The 16,919-nt window shown below is 39.4% G+C and overlaps 1 protein-coding gene across 7 annotated transcripts in view; it reads right to left on the bottom strand.

Moving 5' to 3' along the window:
• Window positions 1-6,958, bottom strand: part of FCRL3 (Fc receptor like 3) — a 52,309-nt gene extending 45,351 nt beyond the window's left edge. For 4 of the 7 annotated variants that reach the window (XM_064283022.1, XM_064283019.1, XM_064283020.1 and 1 more), the window contains exon 1: window positions 5,981-6,956. In XM_064283022.1, coding sequence (XP_064139092.1) covers window positions 5,981-6,014 — 34 coding nt within the window. In that variant the 5' untranslated portion in view covers window positions 6,015-6,956. Of the gene's footprint in view, window positions 1-5,980 lie in introns of all 7 variants that reach the window. The other 3 variants (XM_064283018.1, XM_064283021.1, XM_064283023.1) reach the window with 3 other exon arrangements.
• Window positions 6,959-16,919: the final 9,961 nt, after the last annotated feature.

A 16,919-nucleotide genomic window follows, 5' to 3' on the forward strand; every position in this document is an offset into this window, starting at 1 on the left:
CAAATTCACCAAGACATATTATAATCAGACTTGCCAAAACCAAAGATAAAGAGAGAATTTTAAGAGAGGCTAGGGATAAACAAAAAGTCACCTTCAAAGGAGAGTCAATAAGACTAAGCTCTGACTACTCAGCAGAAACCATGCAGGCAAGAAGGCAATGGGATGACATATATAAAGCCATGAAGGAAAAAAAATGCCAGCCAAGAATTATATGCCCAGCAAAACTGTCTCTGAAATATGATGGTGAAATTAGGTCATTTCTAGATAAACAGAAGTTTAGAGAATTTGCAAAAACCAAACCAAAATTATAAGAAATACTAAAGTGGGCCCTCTGGTTAGAAAATCCATAACATCAGTAACAACCCAAGACTAGAACACAGGACAGAGAAACCAGATAGCAACATAAATAGGGAAGTCACAAAAATAAATCAAAGCTAAAACACTGAAAATATTGGGAAATAGAGATGTCAATATGTAAAAGATGACAACATTAAGACAGAAAAGAGGAACTAAAAATGAGGCCATAGATCTTCTATATGGAGAGGAAGTCAAGCAGATATAAAGTAATAAACGATTGGTTTAAACTCAGAAAAGTAGAGGTAAATATAAAGTTAACTGCAAAGGAAACTAACAATCCTACACATCAAAATAAAAAACAAGAAAAACATAAAGACTCATCAAATACAAAATCAACAAAAATGAAAAAAAAATACATAAAGAAAAATGACTCAGCACAGGAAATTAAAAGGAACAAAGAAACTGTCAAAAGCACACACAAAAAAATCAAAATGACAGCACTAAGACTCATACCTAGCAATAATTACGCTGAATATAAGTGGACTAAATGTACCAATAAAGAGACAGAGAGTGGCAGAATGGATTAAAAAACACAATCCATTTATATGCCACCTACAAGAAACTCACCTTAGGCTTACAGACACAAACAAACTAAAACTGAAAAGATGGAAAAAAAGTGTATCGAGCGAACAATAATTAAAAAAAGAGCAGAAGTAGCAATATTAGTCCCTGACAAAATAGACTTTAAAGCAAAATCCACCACAAAGAATAAGGAAAGACAGTATATGATAATTAAAGGGTCACTACCAGGAGGATTTTTTTTTATACCAGGAGGATATAACCATAATAAATATTTATGCACCCAACAACAGGGCTCCAAAATACATAAAACAAACTCTAACAGCATTGAAAAGTGAGATAGACAGCTCCACAATAACAGTAGGAGACTTCAACATACCACTTTTGGTGAAGGACGAAACATCCAGAAAGAAGCTCAAAAAAGACACAGAAGATCTAAATGCCACGATCGATCAACTTGATCTCATAGACATATACAGAACACTCCACCCAAGAACAGCAAGTGTACTTTCTTTCCCAACACGCATGGAACATTTTCCAGAATAGACCACATATTAAGCCACAAAGCAAGCCTTAACAGAATACAAAGCATTGAAATATTACAAAGCATCTTTTCTAACCATAAAGCCATAAAAGTAGAAATTAGTAACAGAAAAAGCAAGAAAAAAAAATCAAATACATAGAAACCAAACAATACTTTGCTTAAAAACTACTTGATTATAGAAGATATTAAGGATGGAATAAAGGAATTCATAGAATCAAACACATCCTACTAGAACCTTTGGGACACAGCCAAAACAGCAGTTAGAGGTCAATTTATAGCAATAAAAGCATATATCAAAAAGAAGAAATGGCCAAAATAAAAATATTAACACTACAACTGGAACAAACAGAGAGTGGCGAAAGAAGGCATCAGGCACCAGGAGAAAGCAAATAATAAAAATTAGAGTAGAATAAATGAAACAGAGAATACAAAAAACAACCAAAAGAGTTAATAAGATCAAAATCTGGCTCTTTGAAAAGATCAATAAAATCAATAAACCATTGGCCAAACTGATAAAAGAAAAACAGAAGAGGAAGCAAATAACCAAAGTAAGAAATGAGATGGGTGATATCACAACAGACCAAACGGAAATTAAAAGAATCATAACAGAATACTATGAAAAATTGTACTCTAACAAATTTGAAAACCTGGAGGACATGGACAAATTTGTAGAAACGCACTACCTACCTAAACTAACACAAACAGAGGTAGAACAACTAACTAAACAAACCTGTAACAAAACAAGAGATTGAAAAGGTAATTAAAAAACTCCCAACAAAAAACAGCCTTGACCCTGACGACTTCCCTGAAGAATTCTACCAAACTTTCAGAGAAGAGTTCACACCACTACTATTAAAGTTATTTCAGAGCATAGAAAAAGATGGAATACTCCCAAACTCATTCTATAAAGCCAGCATAACCCTGACATGAAAACCAGGTAAAGATACCACAAAAAAAGAAAATTACAGACTAATATCCCTCTTGAGCATAGATGCAAAGATCCTCAACAAAATTCTAGACAATAGAATTCAACAACGTATCAAAAAAACAATTCACCATGACCAAGTGGGATTCAATATTTATGCAAGGACGGTTCAACTTAGAAAAGCAATCAATGTAATCCATCACATAAATAAAACAAAAGATAAGAACCACATGATCCATCAATTGATACAGAAAAGCCATTTGACAAAGTCCAACAACCATTAATGATAAAAACTCTCAGCAAAATAGGAATGGAAGGAAGATTCCTCAACATAATGAAGGGCATTTATACAAAGCCAACAGCCAACATCAGCTTAAATGGAGAGAGCCTGAGAGCATTCCCACTGAGATCGGGAACCAGACAAGGATGCCCTTTATCACCACTCTTATTGAACATTGTGCTGGAAGTCCTAGGCAGAGCAATTAGGCTAGAAAAATAAATAAAAAATAAATAAATAAATCAAGAACATCCAAATTCATAAGGAAGAAGCAAAAGTATCCCTATTTGCAGGTGATATGATCTTATATACCAGAAAGCCCCAAAGAATCCACAACAAAACTACTGGAACTAACAGAAGAGTTCAGCAAAGTATCAGGATAGAAGATAAACATACAAAAATCAGTTGGATGCCTCTACAACAACAAAGAGAACTTTGAAGAGGAAATCACCAATTCAATACCATTTACGATAGCTGCAAGAAGACAAAATACTTAGGAATAAATCTAACCAGAGATGTAAAAGACCTATACAAAGAAAACTACAAGACACTACTGCAAGGAACCAAAAGAGACCTAAGCAGGTGGAAAAACATGCCTGCTCATGGATAGAAGACACAACATTGTGAAACTGTCGGTTCTACCCAAAGTGATCTACAGATACAATGCAATCCTGATCCAAATTCCAATGACATTTTTTAATGGGACAGAGCACCAACTTCATATGGACTGCGAAAAGGCTTGGATAAGTAAACCCTTACTGAAGAAGAAGAACAAAGTAGGAGGCCTCACGCTACTTGATTTTAGAACATATTATACCACCATGGTAGTCAAAACAGCCTTGTACTGGTACAGCAACAGCTACTTAGACCAGTGGAACAGAATTGAGAATCCAAACGTAAATTCATCCACCTATGAGCAGCTGATATTTGATAAAGGCCCAAAGTCTGTTAAATGGGGAAAAGACAATCTCTTTAACAAATGATGCTGGCATAACTGGATATACATCTGCAAAAAATGAAAAAAGACCCATACCTCACACAATGCATGAAAACGAACTCAAAATGGATCAAAGATCTAAATATAAAATCTAAAATGAAAAATATCACAGAAGAAAAAAATAGGGACAATGCTAAGAGCCCAAATACATGGCATAAATAGAATACAAATCATAACTAACAATGCACAAACACCAGAAGAGAAGCTAGATAACTGGGAGCTCTTAAAAATCGAACACTTATACTCATGAAAAGACTTCACCAAAAAAGGAAAAGGATTACCTACAGACTCAGAAAAAATTTTTAGCTATGACAAATCTGATCAGGGTCTAATCTCTAAAATCAACAAGGTACTGTACAACCTCAACAACAAAAAGACAAATAACCTAATTAAAAAATGGGCAAAGAATATGAACAGGCACTTCACCAAAGAAGACATTCAGGCAGCTAACAGATACATGAGGAAAAGTTTATGATCATTAGCCATTAGAGAAATGCAAAACAAAACTACAATGAGAAACCATCTCACCCCAACAAGGCTGGCATTAATTAAAAAAAAAAAACACAAAATAATAAATGTTGGAGATGTTGTGGAGAGACTGGAACACTTGTACACTGCTTGGGGGAATGTAAAATGGAAATCAATTTGGCACGTCCTTAAAAAGCTAGAAATAGAAGTACCTTAAGACCCAGCAGGAAACCCTGGCAGCGTAGTGGTTAAGTGCTATGGCTGCTAACCAGAAGTTTAGCAGTTCGAATCCAACAGGTGCTTCTTGGAAACCCTATGGGGCAGTTCTACTCTGTCCTATAGTGTCGCTATGAGTCGGAGCGGACTTGACGGCAACGTTTTTTTTTTTAAGATCCAGCAATCCCACTCCTTGGAATATGTCCTAGAGAAATAAGAGCCGTCACACAAATAGATACATGCACACCCATGTTCATTGCAGCACTGTTTACAATTGCAAAAAAATGGAAACAACCTATATGCCCATCAATAGATGAATGGATAAACAAATTATGGTATAGTCACACAATGGAATAGTATGTAACAATAAAGAACAACAATGAACCAGTGAAGCATCTCATAGCATGGAGGAATCTGGAAGGCACTATGCTGAGTGAAATCAGTCAGTTGTAAAAGGACAAATATTGTATGAGACCACTAATATAAGAACTCAAGAAAAGGTTTAAACAGAAGAAAACATTCTTTGATGGTTACTAGGGTGGGGAGGGAGGGAGAGGGGAATTCACTAACTAGATATAGACAAGAATTGTCTTATGTGAAGGGAAGGACAATACATAACACATGGGAAGTCAGTACCACTGGACTAAACCAAAAGCTAAGAAGTTTCCTGAATACAACCAAACATTTTGAGGGACAGTGTAGCAGAGGTGGGCGTCTAGGGACCATGGTTTCTGGGGACATCTAGGTCAATTGGCATAATAAAATTTATTAAGAAAATGTTCTGCATCCCACTTTGGTGAGTGGCCTCTGGGGTCTTAAAAGCTATTAAGCGGCCATCTAAGACGATCAATTTGCCCCAACACACCTGGACCAAAGAGAATAAAGAACACCAAAGACACGAGGAAAATATTAACCCAAGAGACAAAAATGACCACATAAACCAAGGACCCCATCAGCCTGAGACCAGAAGAAATAGATGGTGCCTGGCTACCACAAATGACTGCCCTGACAGGGAACACAACAGAGAGTCCCTGACGGAACAGGAGAAAAAAGAGGTTCAGAACTCAAATTCCAGTAAAAAGACCAGACTTAATGGTTTGACTGAGACTGGAGGAATCCCAAAAGACATGGCCCCTGGACTCTCTGTTAACCCAGAACTAAAACCATTCCCGAAGCCAACTCTTCAGACAAAGAATAGAGTGGACTGTAAGACATAAAATGATAATTCGTGAAGAGCGTGCTTTTGTGAAGCCCTTGTCCAGAGGCAGGGTGAAGAGGCAGAAATGGTTAGGAGCTGGTTGAATGGACTTGGGAAATCTAGGGTGGAAAGGAGAAATGGGCGGTCACATTATAGGAATAGCAACTAGGGTCACATAACAGTGTGTGTATAAATTTTTGTATGAGAAACTAATGAGCTGTAAACTTTCAGCTAAAACACAATTAAGAAAAAAGTTTACTACCAGACTAGAAAAGAAACGGGTGAGCAACAAAGGTTAACACACTTGGTTTGTCCTGATGGTTGTATTTGAAACCTGTTGGTTTTCCTGCCCTGCTCTTTCCTGTTTCTTGCTACCTGTCTCTGAAATTCTGAGTGAAGGCAGAGACAGAAAATCCCCAACATTTCCCTGACAGATCTAAGGAGCTGAGGCAGCTGACCCTTCCCGCCTGTCTACTCACCCAGCACCAGCAACAGCAGCAGCCACAGATGCATGGAGACCTGGAGACCTGGCTACCTGGCTAAGGACTGAGCCTGTCTCATCAAATGCCACGTTTATCTTCCATCCAGGGAGGAGGGCTGGAGGCAGCTGCTCAGACAAGGACAGCAAGAATTAGAAAAGGGGAAGTAGCAGAACCTAGTAACATATCTTGCCTTTTGGTTCTGAAAATGTGGCTGCCTTCTGAAAAGCTGCTCATATTTCAATCCTGGCAGTGGTGAATCTCATACAAATGATTTTATAAAGGAGTCACCTTCCCACAGGACAGGGTTCTCAGGAGAAATAGCTCCAACATTTTCCCTGAGTTCTCTGAAAGTGCCAAACTGTGGATTTTCTAGGACTCAAAAAACTTTTTCTTCATTTTCCAAATGGACTACCCTTTCATGAACCAAATTCACACAGCCTTAAGTTCCTAAGTCTCCTAATATAAACACATTTTAAAATGTGGTGACAAAAAGTCAAGGTGTCAAAGCAGATACAAAAGCCTTCTTGACCTTAAACCTAAGTTGGCATGAAGCTGCTGAACAGGGAAGTAGTAGAAATTTGCGATAAGCAAAAGGGGCTGTCCCAAAGCCGCAACCGGATCTGTACAAGCATACAGATAAGAACCCCTATTTTCAAACCAGAGCCTTTCAGACTGACCTTGCTTGCTCTGGTGTTCAGAGGTCCCCATCTCATTATTTCCTGTTTCCAGCCCCCATGTGCTTTTTTTCATAACAAAATTTGTAATTATTTTCTCTAATTTCTTGCTTGTTTTTGTGTCTTTCTCCCCTACTGTCACAGAAAGGCCCATGCTTGTCTTATTCACTGTTACATTCCCTGTGCCTCTCACAATTCTTTCCTCAAGGTAGACATTCGATAAATATTTTGAGGGAGCATTGGGTGGACTGTGAGAAACTCTGGACCAGTGTTTCTCAATATTTTTTTCATTACCACCCCCTAAGGAGCTTTTTTTTTTTTTTTTTTTTAGGAGCCCTGTTATGGCACAGTGGTTAAGCACCTGGCCGCTAACCAAGAGATCTTCAGTCGGAACCTATTAGCCGCTCTATGGGAGAAAGACGTGGCAATCTGCCTCCGTAAAGACTTACAGCCTTGGAAGCGTTTTCATTCTCACTGGACTCTATGAATTTCTATATTCCATCCTTAATGTCTTTTATAATCTAGTCTTTTTTCAGCAGGATTGTGTTCAATTTCCAAGTGTTTGATTTCTTTTCCCTGCTTTTCCCGTTATTGATTTCCACTTTTATGGCCTTATGGACAGAGAAGATGCTTTGTAATATTTCAGTGTTTTGGATTCTGCTAAGGCTTGCTTTATGACCTAATATGTGGTCTAGTCTAGAGAATGTTCCATGTGCACTAGAAAAGAAAGTGTACTTGGTTGCTGTTGGGTGGAGTGTTCTGTATATGTCTACAAGGTCAAGTTGGTTGATTGTGGCATTTAGATCTTCCATGTCTTTATTGAACTTCTTTCTGGATGTCCTGTCCTTCACTGAAAGTGGTGTGTTGAAGTCTGCTGTTATTGTGGAGCTATCACACTTTTCAATGCTGATAGAGTTTGTTTTATGTCTCTTGCAGCCCTGCCATTGGGTGCATAAATATTTAATATGCTTATATCTACTTGGTATATTGTCCCTTTAATCATTATATGGTGTCCTTCCTTATCCTTTCTGATGGATTTAATTTTAAAGTCTATTTTGTCAGAAATTAATATTGCCACTCCTGCTCTTTTTTGATTGTTGTTGGCTTGATATATTTGTTCCATCCTCTTAGTATTACTTTGTTTGTGTCTCTAAGTCTAAGGTGTGTCTCTTGTAGGCAGCATATAGATGGATTGTGTTTTTTAATCCATTCTGTCACTCTTTGTCTCTTTATTGGTGCGTTTAGTCCATTTACATTCAGGGTAATTATGGATAGGTATGAATTTAGTGCTATTATTTTGATGTCTTTTTTTGTGTGTTGTTAACAGTTTCTTTTTCCCACTTAATTTTATGTGCTGAGCAGATTATCTTTAAATATTGTCCTTTCCTCATATTTGTTGTTGTCTTTGTTTCCACTGAGTCTCTATTTTTTTCTTGTATTTTATTTTGATGAGTAGGATAGTTTGTCTCCTTTGTGATTACCTTATTATTTACCCCTATTTTTCTAAATTTAAACCTAACTTTTATTTCTTTGTATCACTGTTTCCTCCTGTCCATATGGAAGACCTGTGATTACATTTCTTAGTCCCTCTTTATTGTTTTAATGTTGTCTTCTTTTATATAACATCACAGTTACCCTGTTTTGAGCTTTTTTTTTTGTTTGTTTGATAATCTTGCTTTGTTTTTTTGGATTTCTCTGTCTGGGTTGACTTCTGGTTGCTCTGCCCAGTGTTCTAGTCTTGGATTGATACCTGATATTATTGATTTTCTAACCAAAGAACTCTGTTTAGTATCTCTTGTAGTTTTGGTTTGGCTTTTATGAATTCCCTAAACTTTTGTTTATCTGGAAATGTCTTAATTTCACCTTCATATTTAAGAGGCAGTTTTGCTGGATATATGATTCTTGGCTGGCAATTTTTTTCCTTCAATTTTTTAAATATGCTATCCCATTCATTGCCTTCTTGCCTGCATGGTTTCTGTCAAGCAGTCTGAGCTTATTCTTATTGGCCCTTCTTTGTAGGTGACTTTTTGTTTATCTCTCACTGCTCTTATAATTCTCTCTTTATCTTTGGTTTTGGCAAGTTTGATTATAATATGTCTTGGTGACTTTCTTTTAAAATCTACCTTATGTGGAGCTCGATGAGCATCTTGGATAGATAGCTTCTCATCTTTCCCAATATCAGGGAAGTTTTCTGCCAACAAATCTTCAACAATTCTCTCTGTGTTTTCTGTTATCCCTCTCTGTTCTCGTACTCCAATCACTCTAGGTTATTTCTCTTGATAGAGTGCTACATGATTCTTAAGGTTTCTTCATCTTTTTTAATTCTTTTATCTGATTTTTCTTCAAATACATTAGTGCTAAGTGATTTATCTTCAAGTTCAGAAATTCTAGCTTCTACTTGCTCAATTCTGCTACTCTGACTTTCTACTGAGTTGTCTAATTCTGTAATTTTATTGTTAATCTTCTGAACTTCTGATTGCTGCCTGCCTATGGATTTTTCCAGCTTATTCATTATTTCATTATGTTCCTGACTAATCTTTCTAATTTCTTCAATTGCTTTATCTGTGTGTTCCTTGACTTGTTCTGCGTATTGTCTCATTTCCTTCCTGATGTCTTGAAGGGTTCTGTATATTAAACTCTTGTATTCTGGCTCTGGTAATTCCAGGAATGCACTTTCGTGTAGAAGACCCCTTAATTCTTTGCTTTGAGAGCCTATTGAGGTGATCATGATCTGTTTCTTTATGTGACTTGATATTGACTGTTGTCTCCAAGCCATCTATAAGTTATTGTATTAGTTTATGTCCACTTACTATGTCGTAGCTTCTTGCTTTGTTTTGTTTTGGTATACCCCTATGGGTTGCTTGAGTGAGCTAGCTTGATTGTTTTTGCCTTTGAAGCTCTGATGTCCTGTACCCAGACGGCTAGAGCTATTATCAGGTATATCAGTCTAGGAGCCCATTCAGTTTTCTTGTATGAATTCAGCTCAAGTTTCCAGGTAGCTGATCATCAAGTGTGTGGTACAGGCTCTGTCCTACAGTCTTAGAGGCTAAGGGGTGATTGACGTATATACTGATATCTGATTGCAGCAGGGGGTCATGCTCTGAACAAGGCAGGGGGCTGAGAACCAATCTCCGAGTGTCTCTGAGGAAAGCACGTCCCTGTTCCCTAAAGTGTGCAGGTGGGTGGGTTCTGCAGACAGACCAAGTGCACCCAGATTTTTTGGTTGTAAGGACTGGGAGGTGCCAGTTATCTTTGGACCCCTGTGGCAGGTGGCTGGGTGACCTGAGTGGAGCTACCAGTCCTTAGGTCGCTGATGTGGGTAGGTTACTGCCTTGTTTAATAGGCAAAGCAATGTCAAACATCAAACACCCACCTCTCCACTGCACAGCTGAAATGGTTGGAGTTTACCAACAAGGGCCTATTCTCCTGAAATAGACCCACACTGCAGAAGGGAAAGGTGCTCAAAGTCCATGGATGGTTTATGCCTGGACAGGAGCCGCTTCTGTCTGAGCTCCCCTGGTCAGTGGAGTTAGCAAATTATCTTTTCCCCCAGTTGCAAATTTTTTCCTTCCCCTAGGCTGGGTGGATGGTTCTAGGTGCTCAACAGGGCCTATCTCAGGCCCAGGGAATTCAGCCACTGACTCTGGCTTGGGGGTGGAGGAGCACAGTAAAATATGCGCAGGTACTTAGCTTTTGCCAAGAGCACCATTTCTCTCAGGTTCTGGAGGTGTGAGTAGGCTGTGGGGCTGGCTGCTTCTCCCTGAGGAAACTGCAGTGGAATGCTAGTACCAGCCCACTGCTACTGCCACCACTCCAGGAATGATGCCTAAGGGCTCCCCATGACTCAGGTCTGGTAACTCCTCTCTACTTCTAAACGGTATCTTCCTCCCCCTGCCCCTCAGTTCATTTTCTTAGCTTGCCTTTGAAGCTCAGGGCTCCCAGCTTGTCACAAATATACTCATTTCACTTGTTTTTTGGGGTCTTTGTTGCAAAGAGGGCTTGCCAGAAGCGTCTGTCTATTCTGCCATCTTGGCTCCACCTCTCTGGCTCACTATTGATTTCTCCGTGCCCAACATAGCCATCGACAAAATGAAGGCTCAATTGAACAAGGATAGTTTTGATATATGGCATGTGACAGTCAAACTTATTCTACACATGAACAAATGCAACTGGTTTTATGGTCCAACGTAAAGGTGCTGATGATTATTGCTACCATTTGTTTCCTGTGGTGCAAAGAGATGCTCAAAAAGCAGCCTTTTGGACTTTATTGGCTTTTCTAGTTTCCCCTCTGTAGGGCAGGAGCTAGTTCATGTTCATTTTATATTCCCAGAACCTAGCGCCTGACTGATACTTACCTTATGGTTACCAGGGTGCATAGTTAAACTCAAATTTCCGGAAAACAAATAACTTTGGTATAAGTATGTCCCATGCAATATTTGGGATATACTTACACTAAAAATTACTCATTTTATATATGAAATTCAAATTTAATTGGGCATTTGCCAACTCTGCTTCTTAACTCACTCCACCCTAGGAGAGGTGAAGTGAATTGTCTGATTTGTAAGTTTGCGAAGAATAAATTAAACATGCTTAACCCAGCTCCATACTTTTCCCCTTGGATGCCAGCCTACTGCTTGAGGTCAGTGAAGAAGCACAGACCTGCCCCTACACTTGGCAGGGAGGAGGGAGGGAGAGGTGCCTAGAGTTTTGAAAGCAAGCTTGAGAGATACAAACAATTGGTGCACGGGCTTAAAATGAAGAGAAACACAACAAAGGAACCAACATGAAGGGAGCCACTTGTTCACAAGGAGAAACTTTTTGTGGGACCAGGACCTGTGGCTTTTGATCTTGGGCTGTAGTAAGAGATCAGAGCATTTTGGCTATGGACCTTAAAGAGGCTCATAGTGGACTTTTAAACTTCACTACTAATTACTAAGCCCAGGTAAGGCCTGCAGTCTTAGGGCCATGGTTTTGTCACCGTGGTGGGTGACATCAGCTTATGGAGGCTTCGTTCATAGGCTAGTGGTTGTTTCTATAGAGGCAGGACTATACCCATCTGTGGTGATAAGCAAAAGGTACGATAACTCCATTAGGGGCCTCAAGAGAGCTGTGACGTCCTCTGTAAGCAGTGACAGAGGAGGCAAGGGTTTAATTGTCGGCAGCAAGCTCATGGGTGGCCACAAGGGCTGCTTAGCAACAAAGTTTTGGGGGCTGTGAGGGGGACTCATGATCATTAAGGTTGTGTGTTAATTTGGCCAGGCCATGATTCTCAGTGGTTTGGCAGTTATGATGTAGTTTGGCAGTTGTATAATGATATGATCGCCTCCATAATGAGATCTGATATAATGTAATCACCTCCGTGATGGGATCTGCTATGAGTAACCAATCAGTTGAAAGGTAGTTTCCTTGGAGGTATGGCCTGCATCCAATATAGGTGGACTTTCTGGTAAGGCTGGTGGGCTTTTGCTCTCTCTGGATCCTGCAGCTGGCTCCTGTTTATCTGATCTCCAGTTCTTGGGACTTGAGTTAGCAGCTTACCTGCACCCTTGCCTGCTGATCTTGGGATTTGTCCATCATCACAACCTGTGAGCCAGAGCCTTGCTGGCTGATCTGCCAACATTGGGCTCACCAGCCCCTGCAACTACATGAATCAGGAAAATCCTCCAGCCTGACCCATGGACTTGAGATGTTTCAGCCTGTACAACTTCATGAGCCATTTCCTTAATGTAAATCTCTCTACATATACATTTATACTCTTTACTGGTTTTGCTTCTCTAGAGAACCCAGCCTAAGACAAGGCTCAGAAAGTTTTGGGGTGATCTGAGTAGGCTTTCTTAGGTAGCCATGTCCAAGGCAAACAGTCTTTTTTAGGGAAAAATGAAATCTTTACTTCTTTTTTAGGTGCCTGGAATAATATCTTTTAGTTTTTTGACTGTAAGGTTCCTTGTGTGCTGCAGAGCACCGATACGGATGTAGCTTCAAATCTTTAATGCCATACCCAGGTAACAGAGTAGAACTGCTCCGTGGGATTTCCAAGGTTGTGAGTCTTTACAGAAGCCTATGGAGCATCTAGTGGGTTTAAACTGCCAACCTTTTGGTTAAAAACTGAGCGCTTTAACCAGTGTTCCACCAGGGCTCCTGTGCATACCTGGGTAGGCTCCCTCTATTAAAAAAAATTAGTCACCTCAAATTCTACCCTGCATTCAGGCCCAAGAAGGAAACTGGAAGGACCAGTCTTGAATTCATGTGGTCTCCCCTAGGCTCAAGACTGGATAATATTTAAGAAATTACTGGGTAAGTTTCAAGACTCTACAGTTATTATAGCGGGGCATACAGATGCGGCCTGTATCCTATTACAAATAGCCAATAATTTATGAAATTCAAAATAGGAGGAAGTCCGGTTCTTGAGGTGCACATTTGGGAAGGATTGGCTCTCACTGGGCCCTTTGGGACACAGGCTTTGGAAATATCCAAAGCAGTATCATCATTTCAGGAATCTGTTGAGATTTATTTCCCAACTGAAGCAGACGTGAGGACAAGGTGAAAATATTTCAGAAGAGGCAGGCTTCTCAGGCCAATACAATTCCACAAAAACCAACAGCCCATCTGCTTGCTTCAGAGTGCAGACGCTGTGTCCCTTAAGAGATTCCTCACTCAATTCATGACCGAGCTATCGTAAGCACGGAAATCAAAGGGGAAGTGAAATGATGGAGATTTGCATATATGCAATGGAAAAGAAAGGTACAGAGGTGGTTTCCACTCACTCCCAAAATAGTAAATGCTTAGTGTCAAAATTTACCTTGTGCTGGAGGGCTTCTCACAATTGAGTTTAAGTTCAAATGTTCTGGGTGAACTGGCATCAAGTGACTGTCAGCTGAGCTAAACAAAGAATTTATTTCCTCTGCTTTCCTCACTTGTGACTGGGCCTTATCTATGGTCTGTGGAGACTTTGTTTGTGGGCTCTAGGAGTAGAAGTTTGCTTGGGATTAACTAAGACTAGAGTGAGGCTGGGGATTGGCCCTTTTTTTTTTTTTAATTGGTGGGTATGGAGACTGTGCTGTGATAATCTTGTATGTCCTATTAATTCTTTGAACTCTCTAAGAGGGTGGCTCATGACAGTCTTGGCATTAAGCAAATATAACCTCCGAGATCCTGGAAAAAAATTATTTAGTTCCACTATGAGACAGTCCAGACAGCATTGCTGAAACCACTCCAACTCCATCCAGACATTGAAAACCTTCTCTCAGCTGATATTAAGCAGAATAAGAAGTCGGAGGAAGGGAGTCACTCACAAAAGAGAATTTAATTTCAGACTTTAATTTTTTTTTTTTGTATTTTAATGTGTCTGGAATTTTTCTTCCAAGAGGTTTTAATCTTTGGACTTCAATTTCTTCCTTAGAAATATTAAAAAGAGAAAAATATTAAAAATGTTAAAAAGGCTCATATTAAAATTTGGATCATCTCAATATTGTTGTATTTTATTATTGCAAGATCTGATGTTTAATCTCATTGTAGACCTCTGATCTGCTTATTAGATTTCATTTGGGGCAGGAAATGTAATTAGTAGGAAATATTCAGCTTTGGATGCCAAATGACATTGGTGCTATTTAATTAGCATATTTTTCTCATGTATTTCTGAGTCTTCTGGGAAAATTCTACCTGCTCACTGGTGGTCCCATGAGGATACCCACAGGAGCAGGGTTGTCCTGGGAGAGCGGAGTCAGAAACCTGGATGATAACTTCTGGGAACTCTGATGGATACTAATGTCAATACAAGAATAAATGATATAGGATCTCAAAAAGTCTGCAAGGAAGTACACAAATTCTTTAGCAGAAAAAAATAAACATGATAAAAAGTGTGCACAAATTGCAACGTGAAAACAAAATAGGGAATAAGTACCTTATATAAAAATGTATTTACATGACATAAATAAATGTCAAAGGAGAGGTGGAGAGACAGAATAAATCCAGAGATATTTTATGGCCAAATAGGGCAGGGGTCTAAACTCACTACACTTTATTCTAGAATGGGACAGGGTATTTGAACCCCATCTTTCTGATCCCAATGGCATTTGAAAGTTTAAGAAACAACACAAAAGAATTCCTCTTTCTCTCTCTCTCCTTTCTCTATGTCTTCCTTCTTGACTCATACAAAGTTGCTAGCAATGTTCAATTGAAGGAACTAAAATACACTAGGCGAAACATACACAGATGGGACAAGGAAGCTCTATGCATTTAAAGGAATGCTAACGATGGCAGAGGAGCAAAGCAAGCTGAGGTGCAGACAGAAAAAAAAAAAGGAGGAGGAAATCTAGGTGAAATGTCAGAGAACCCTTTGTAAACCTCCAACCCTGTTTCCTTTCCCGAAATGCACCCCTCTCAGCAATCAGATTAAACTCTGGCTTAATCTACTGTTTTACAGAGAAAATAGAAGACATCTGATGGGAACTCAATTTCAAACCATCAAACCTACCAATTCTTGCCTCAGGATCTATTCATCCCTCCTATCTGGCAGGGTGAGTGGCAGAGGTGTCCCCGTGTAAGACAAGTCTTGCCTCCTGTGATGTAGATTCCCACCAAACTTCCTTCTCACCGACTTGACTGTTGATTATCCCTTCCTGTCTTGTATCTTCAACTGCGCCCTTTCTACTTCTTCTTCGTTTTAGTATTCACATATGACAAATTCTTTTGCATTAAAACAAAACAAAACAAAAAACCTCTTCCCCTAACACAAACATTCCTTTAAGCTACTTCTGGAGAGTCCGGGACCAGGTTTAAATCTAGACTCTGCTACTTGTTTACTGTGTGACCTTGGGTAGGTTATTTAACCTATGTCCCTGAATCCCTTCATCTCTAAAATGAGAACAACAGTAGTATTAGTGTCTAGTACAGAGTAACTGTTATATATGTGTTAGCCTTTATTATTATCACTCTATTTTCCCTCTCCTTTACATCCAAACTTTTTGAAGCCCTGCATTCATATCCTCCACATCTTCCCTGCCTACTCAATGTCCCAATCTATGGCATTTGCAAATTTGCCACCATAGTTCCCCTGATTCTACTCTGGCCAAGATCATAGGTGATCTTGACCCTCATCAAATAGGACATTTTTCATTCCTTATCATCCTCCATTTGTGGGCAGTAATTTTCACTGTGGCCTTCTTCGTTTTTGAAGCATTCTTTACTTTTGGTTTCCATGACACAATGCTCTCTTCATTTTCTTCCTACATCTCTTGTCCTTCTCAGAATTGCTTACAGCTCTTCATCGTTACCCATCCCTTATATACTGGTATTTCTCTGGCTTCAGTCCTAGGCACTTTCTGTTCCTATTTCTACATGCCCTCCTTTGAATATCTCTTCCTCACTTGTTGTTGTTGTTAGGTACCGCCAAGTCGGTTCCAACTCATAGCGACCCTATACAAAACAGAACTAAACACTGCCCGGTCCTGCGCCATCCTTACAGCCGTTGTTATGCTTGAGCTCATTATTGCAACCACTGTCTCAATCCACCTCGTTGAGGGTCTTCCTTTTTTCCGCTGACTCTGTACTTTGCCAAGCATGATGTCCTTCTCCAGGGACTGATCCCTCCTGACAACACGTCCAAAGTATGTAAGACGTAGTCTCGCCATCCTCGCTTAGAGCATTCAATTTTCATGTTATTAAATAGACATCTCTCCTTACTCTAGAGTCTAGTCCAAAATATCCAACAAATGCTGGCTGTTAATATCTTTTATATGTTTTATTGGCACCTCCAAGTTAACATAAGCAAAGCAGAAACAGTTATTTTTCCTTCCGCATCTACTTTTCTTCGTATGTCTGGCACATTGGTGGATGTCACCACCCTCCACCCAGGTGTTCAAGCCAGAAACCTGAAAATCATCTTTGATTCTCTTCCCTCACCCCCACATCCAGCTCTCTTATTGCCACCTGATAAAATTGCTCTTGGCTCTTCCTCTTTTCTTTTCAATTACACGGCCCTACTCCAGTCTTTTTACTACCAATCTTTTCTTTTTTAAGCCTGTTTTGAAATGCAATATACATGCAACATAGTCCATAAAACAAAAACGTTTAGCTTAACAAATTGGTGTAAGACAATCACCTAACCAATTATTGTGAGGCAATCAATCACCTGTGTAATCACCGCCCAGATCAAGAAATAGGATACTGCCACGGCCCTAAAGGCCTCTCGTATGCCCCTTTCCCATCACGACTCCCCTACATCTTGTATTTTTATTTTTATGGTAGTCATGTCTTCGCTTTGC

The sequence above is a fragment of the Loxodonta africana genome, chromosome 3 (assembly GCF_030014295.1).
Source record: "Loxodonta africana isolate mLoxAfr1 chromosome 3, mLoxAfr1.hap2, whole genome shotgun sequence".
In the NCBI taxonomy this organism is placed as follows: domain Eukaryota; kingdom Metazoa; phylum Chordata; class Mammalia; order Proboscidea; family Elephantidae; genus Loxodonta; species Loxodonta africana.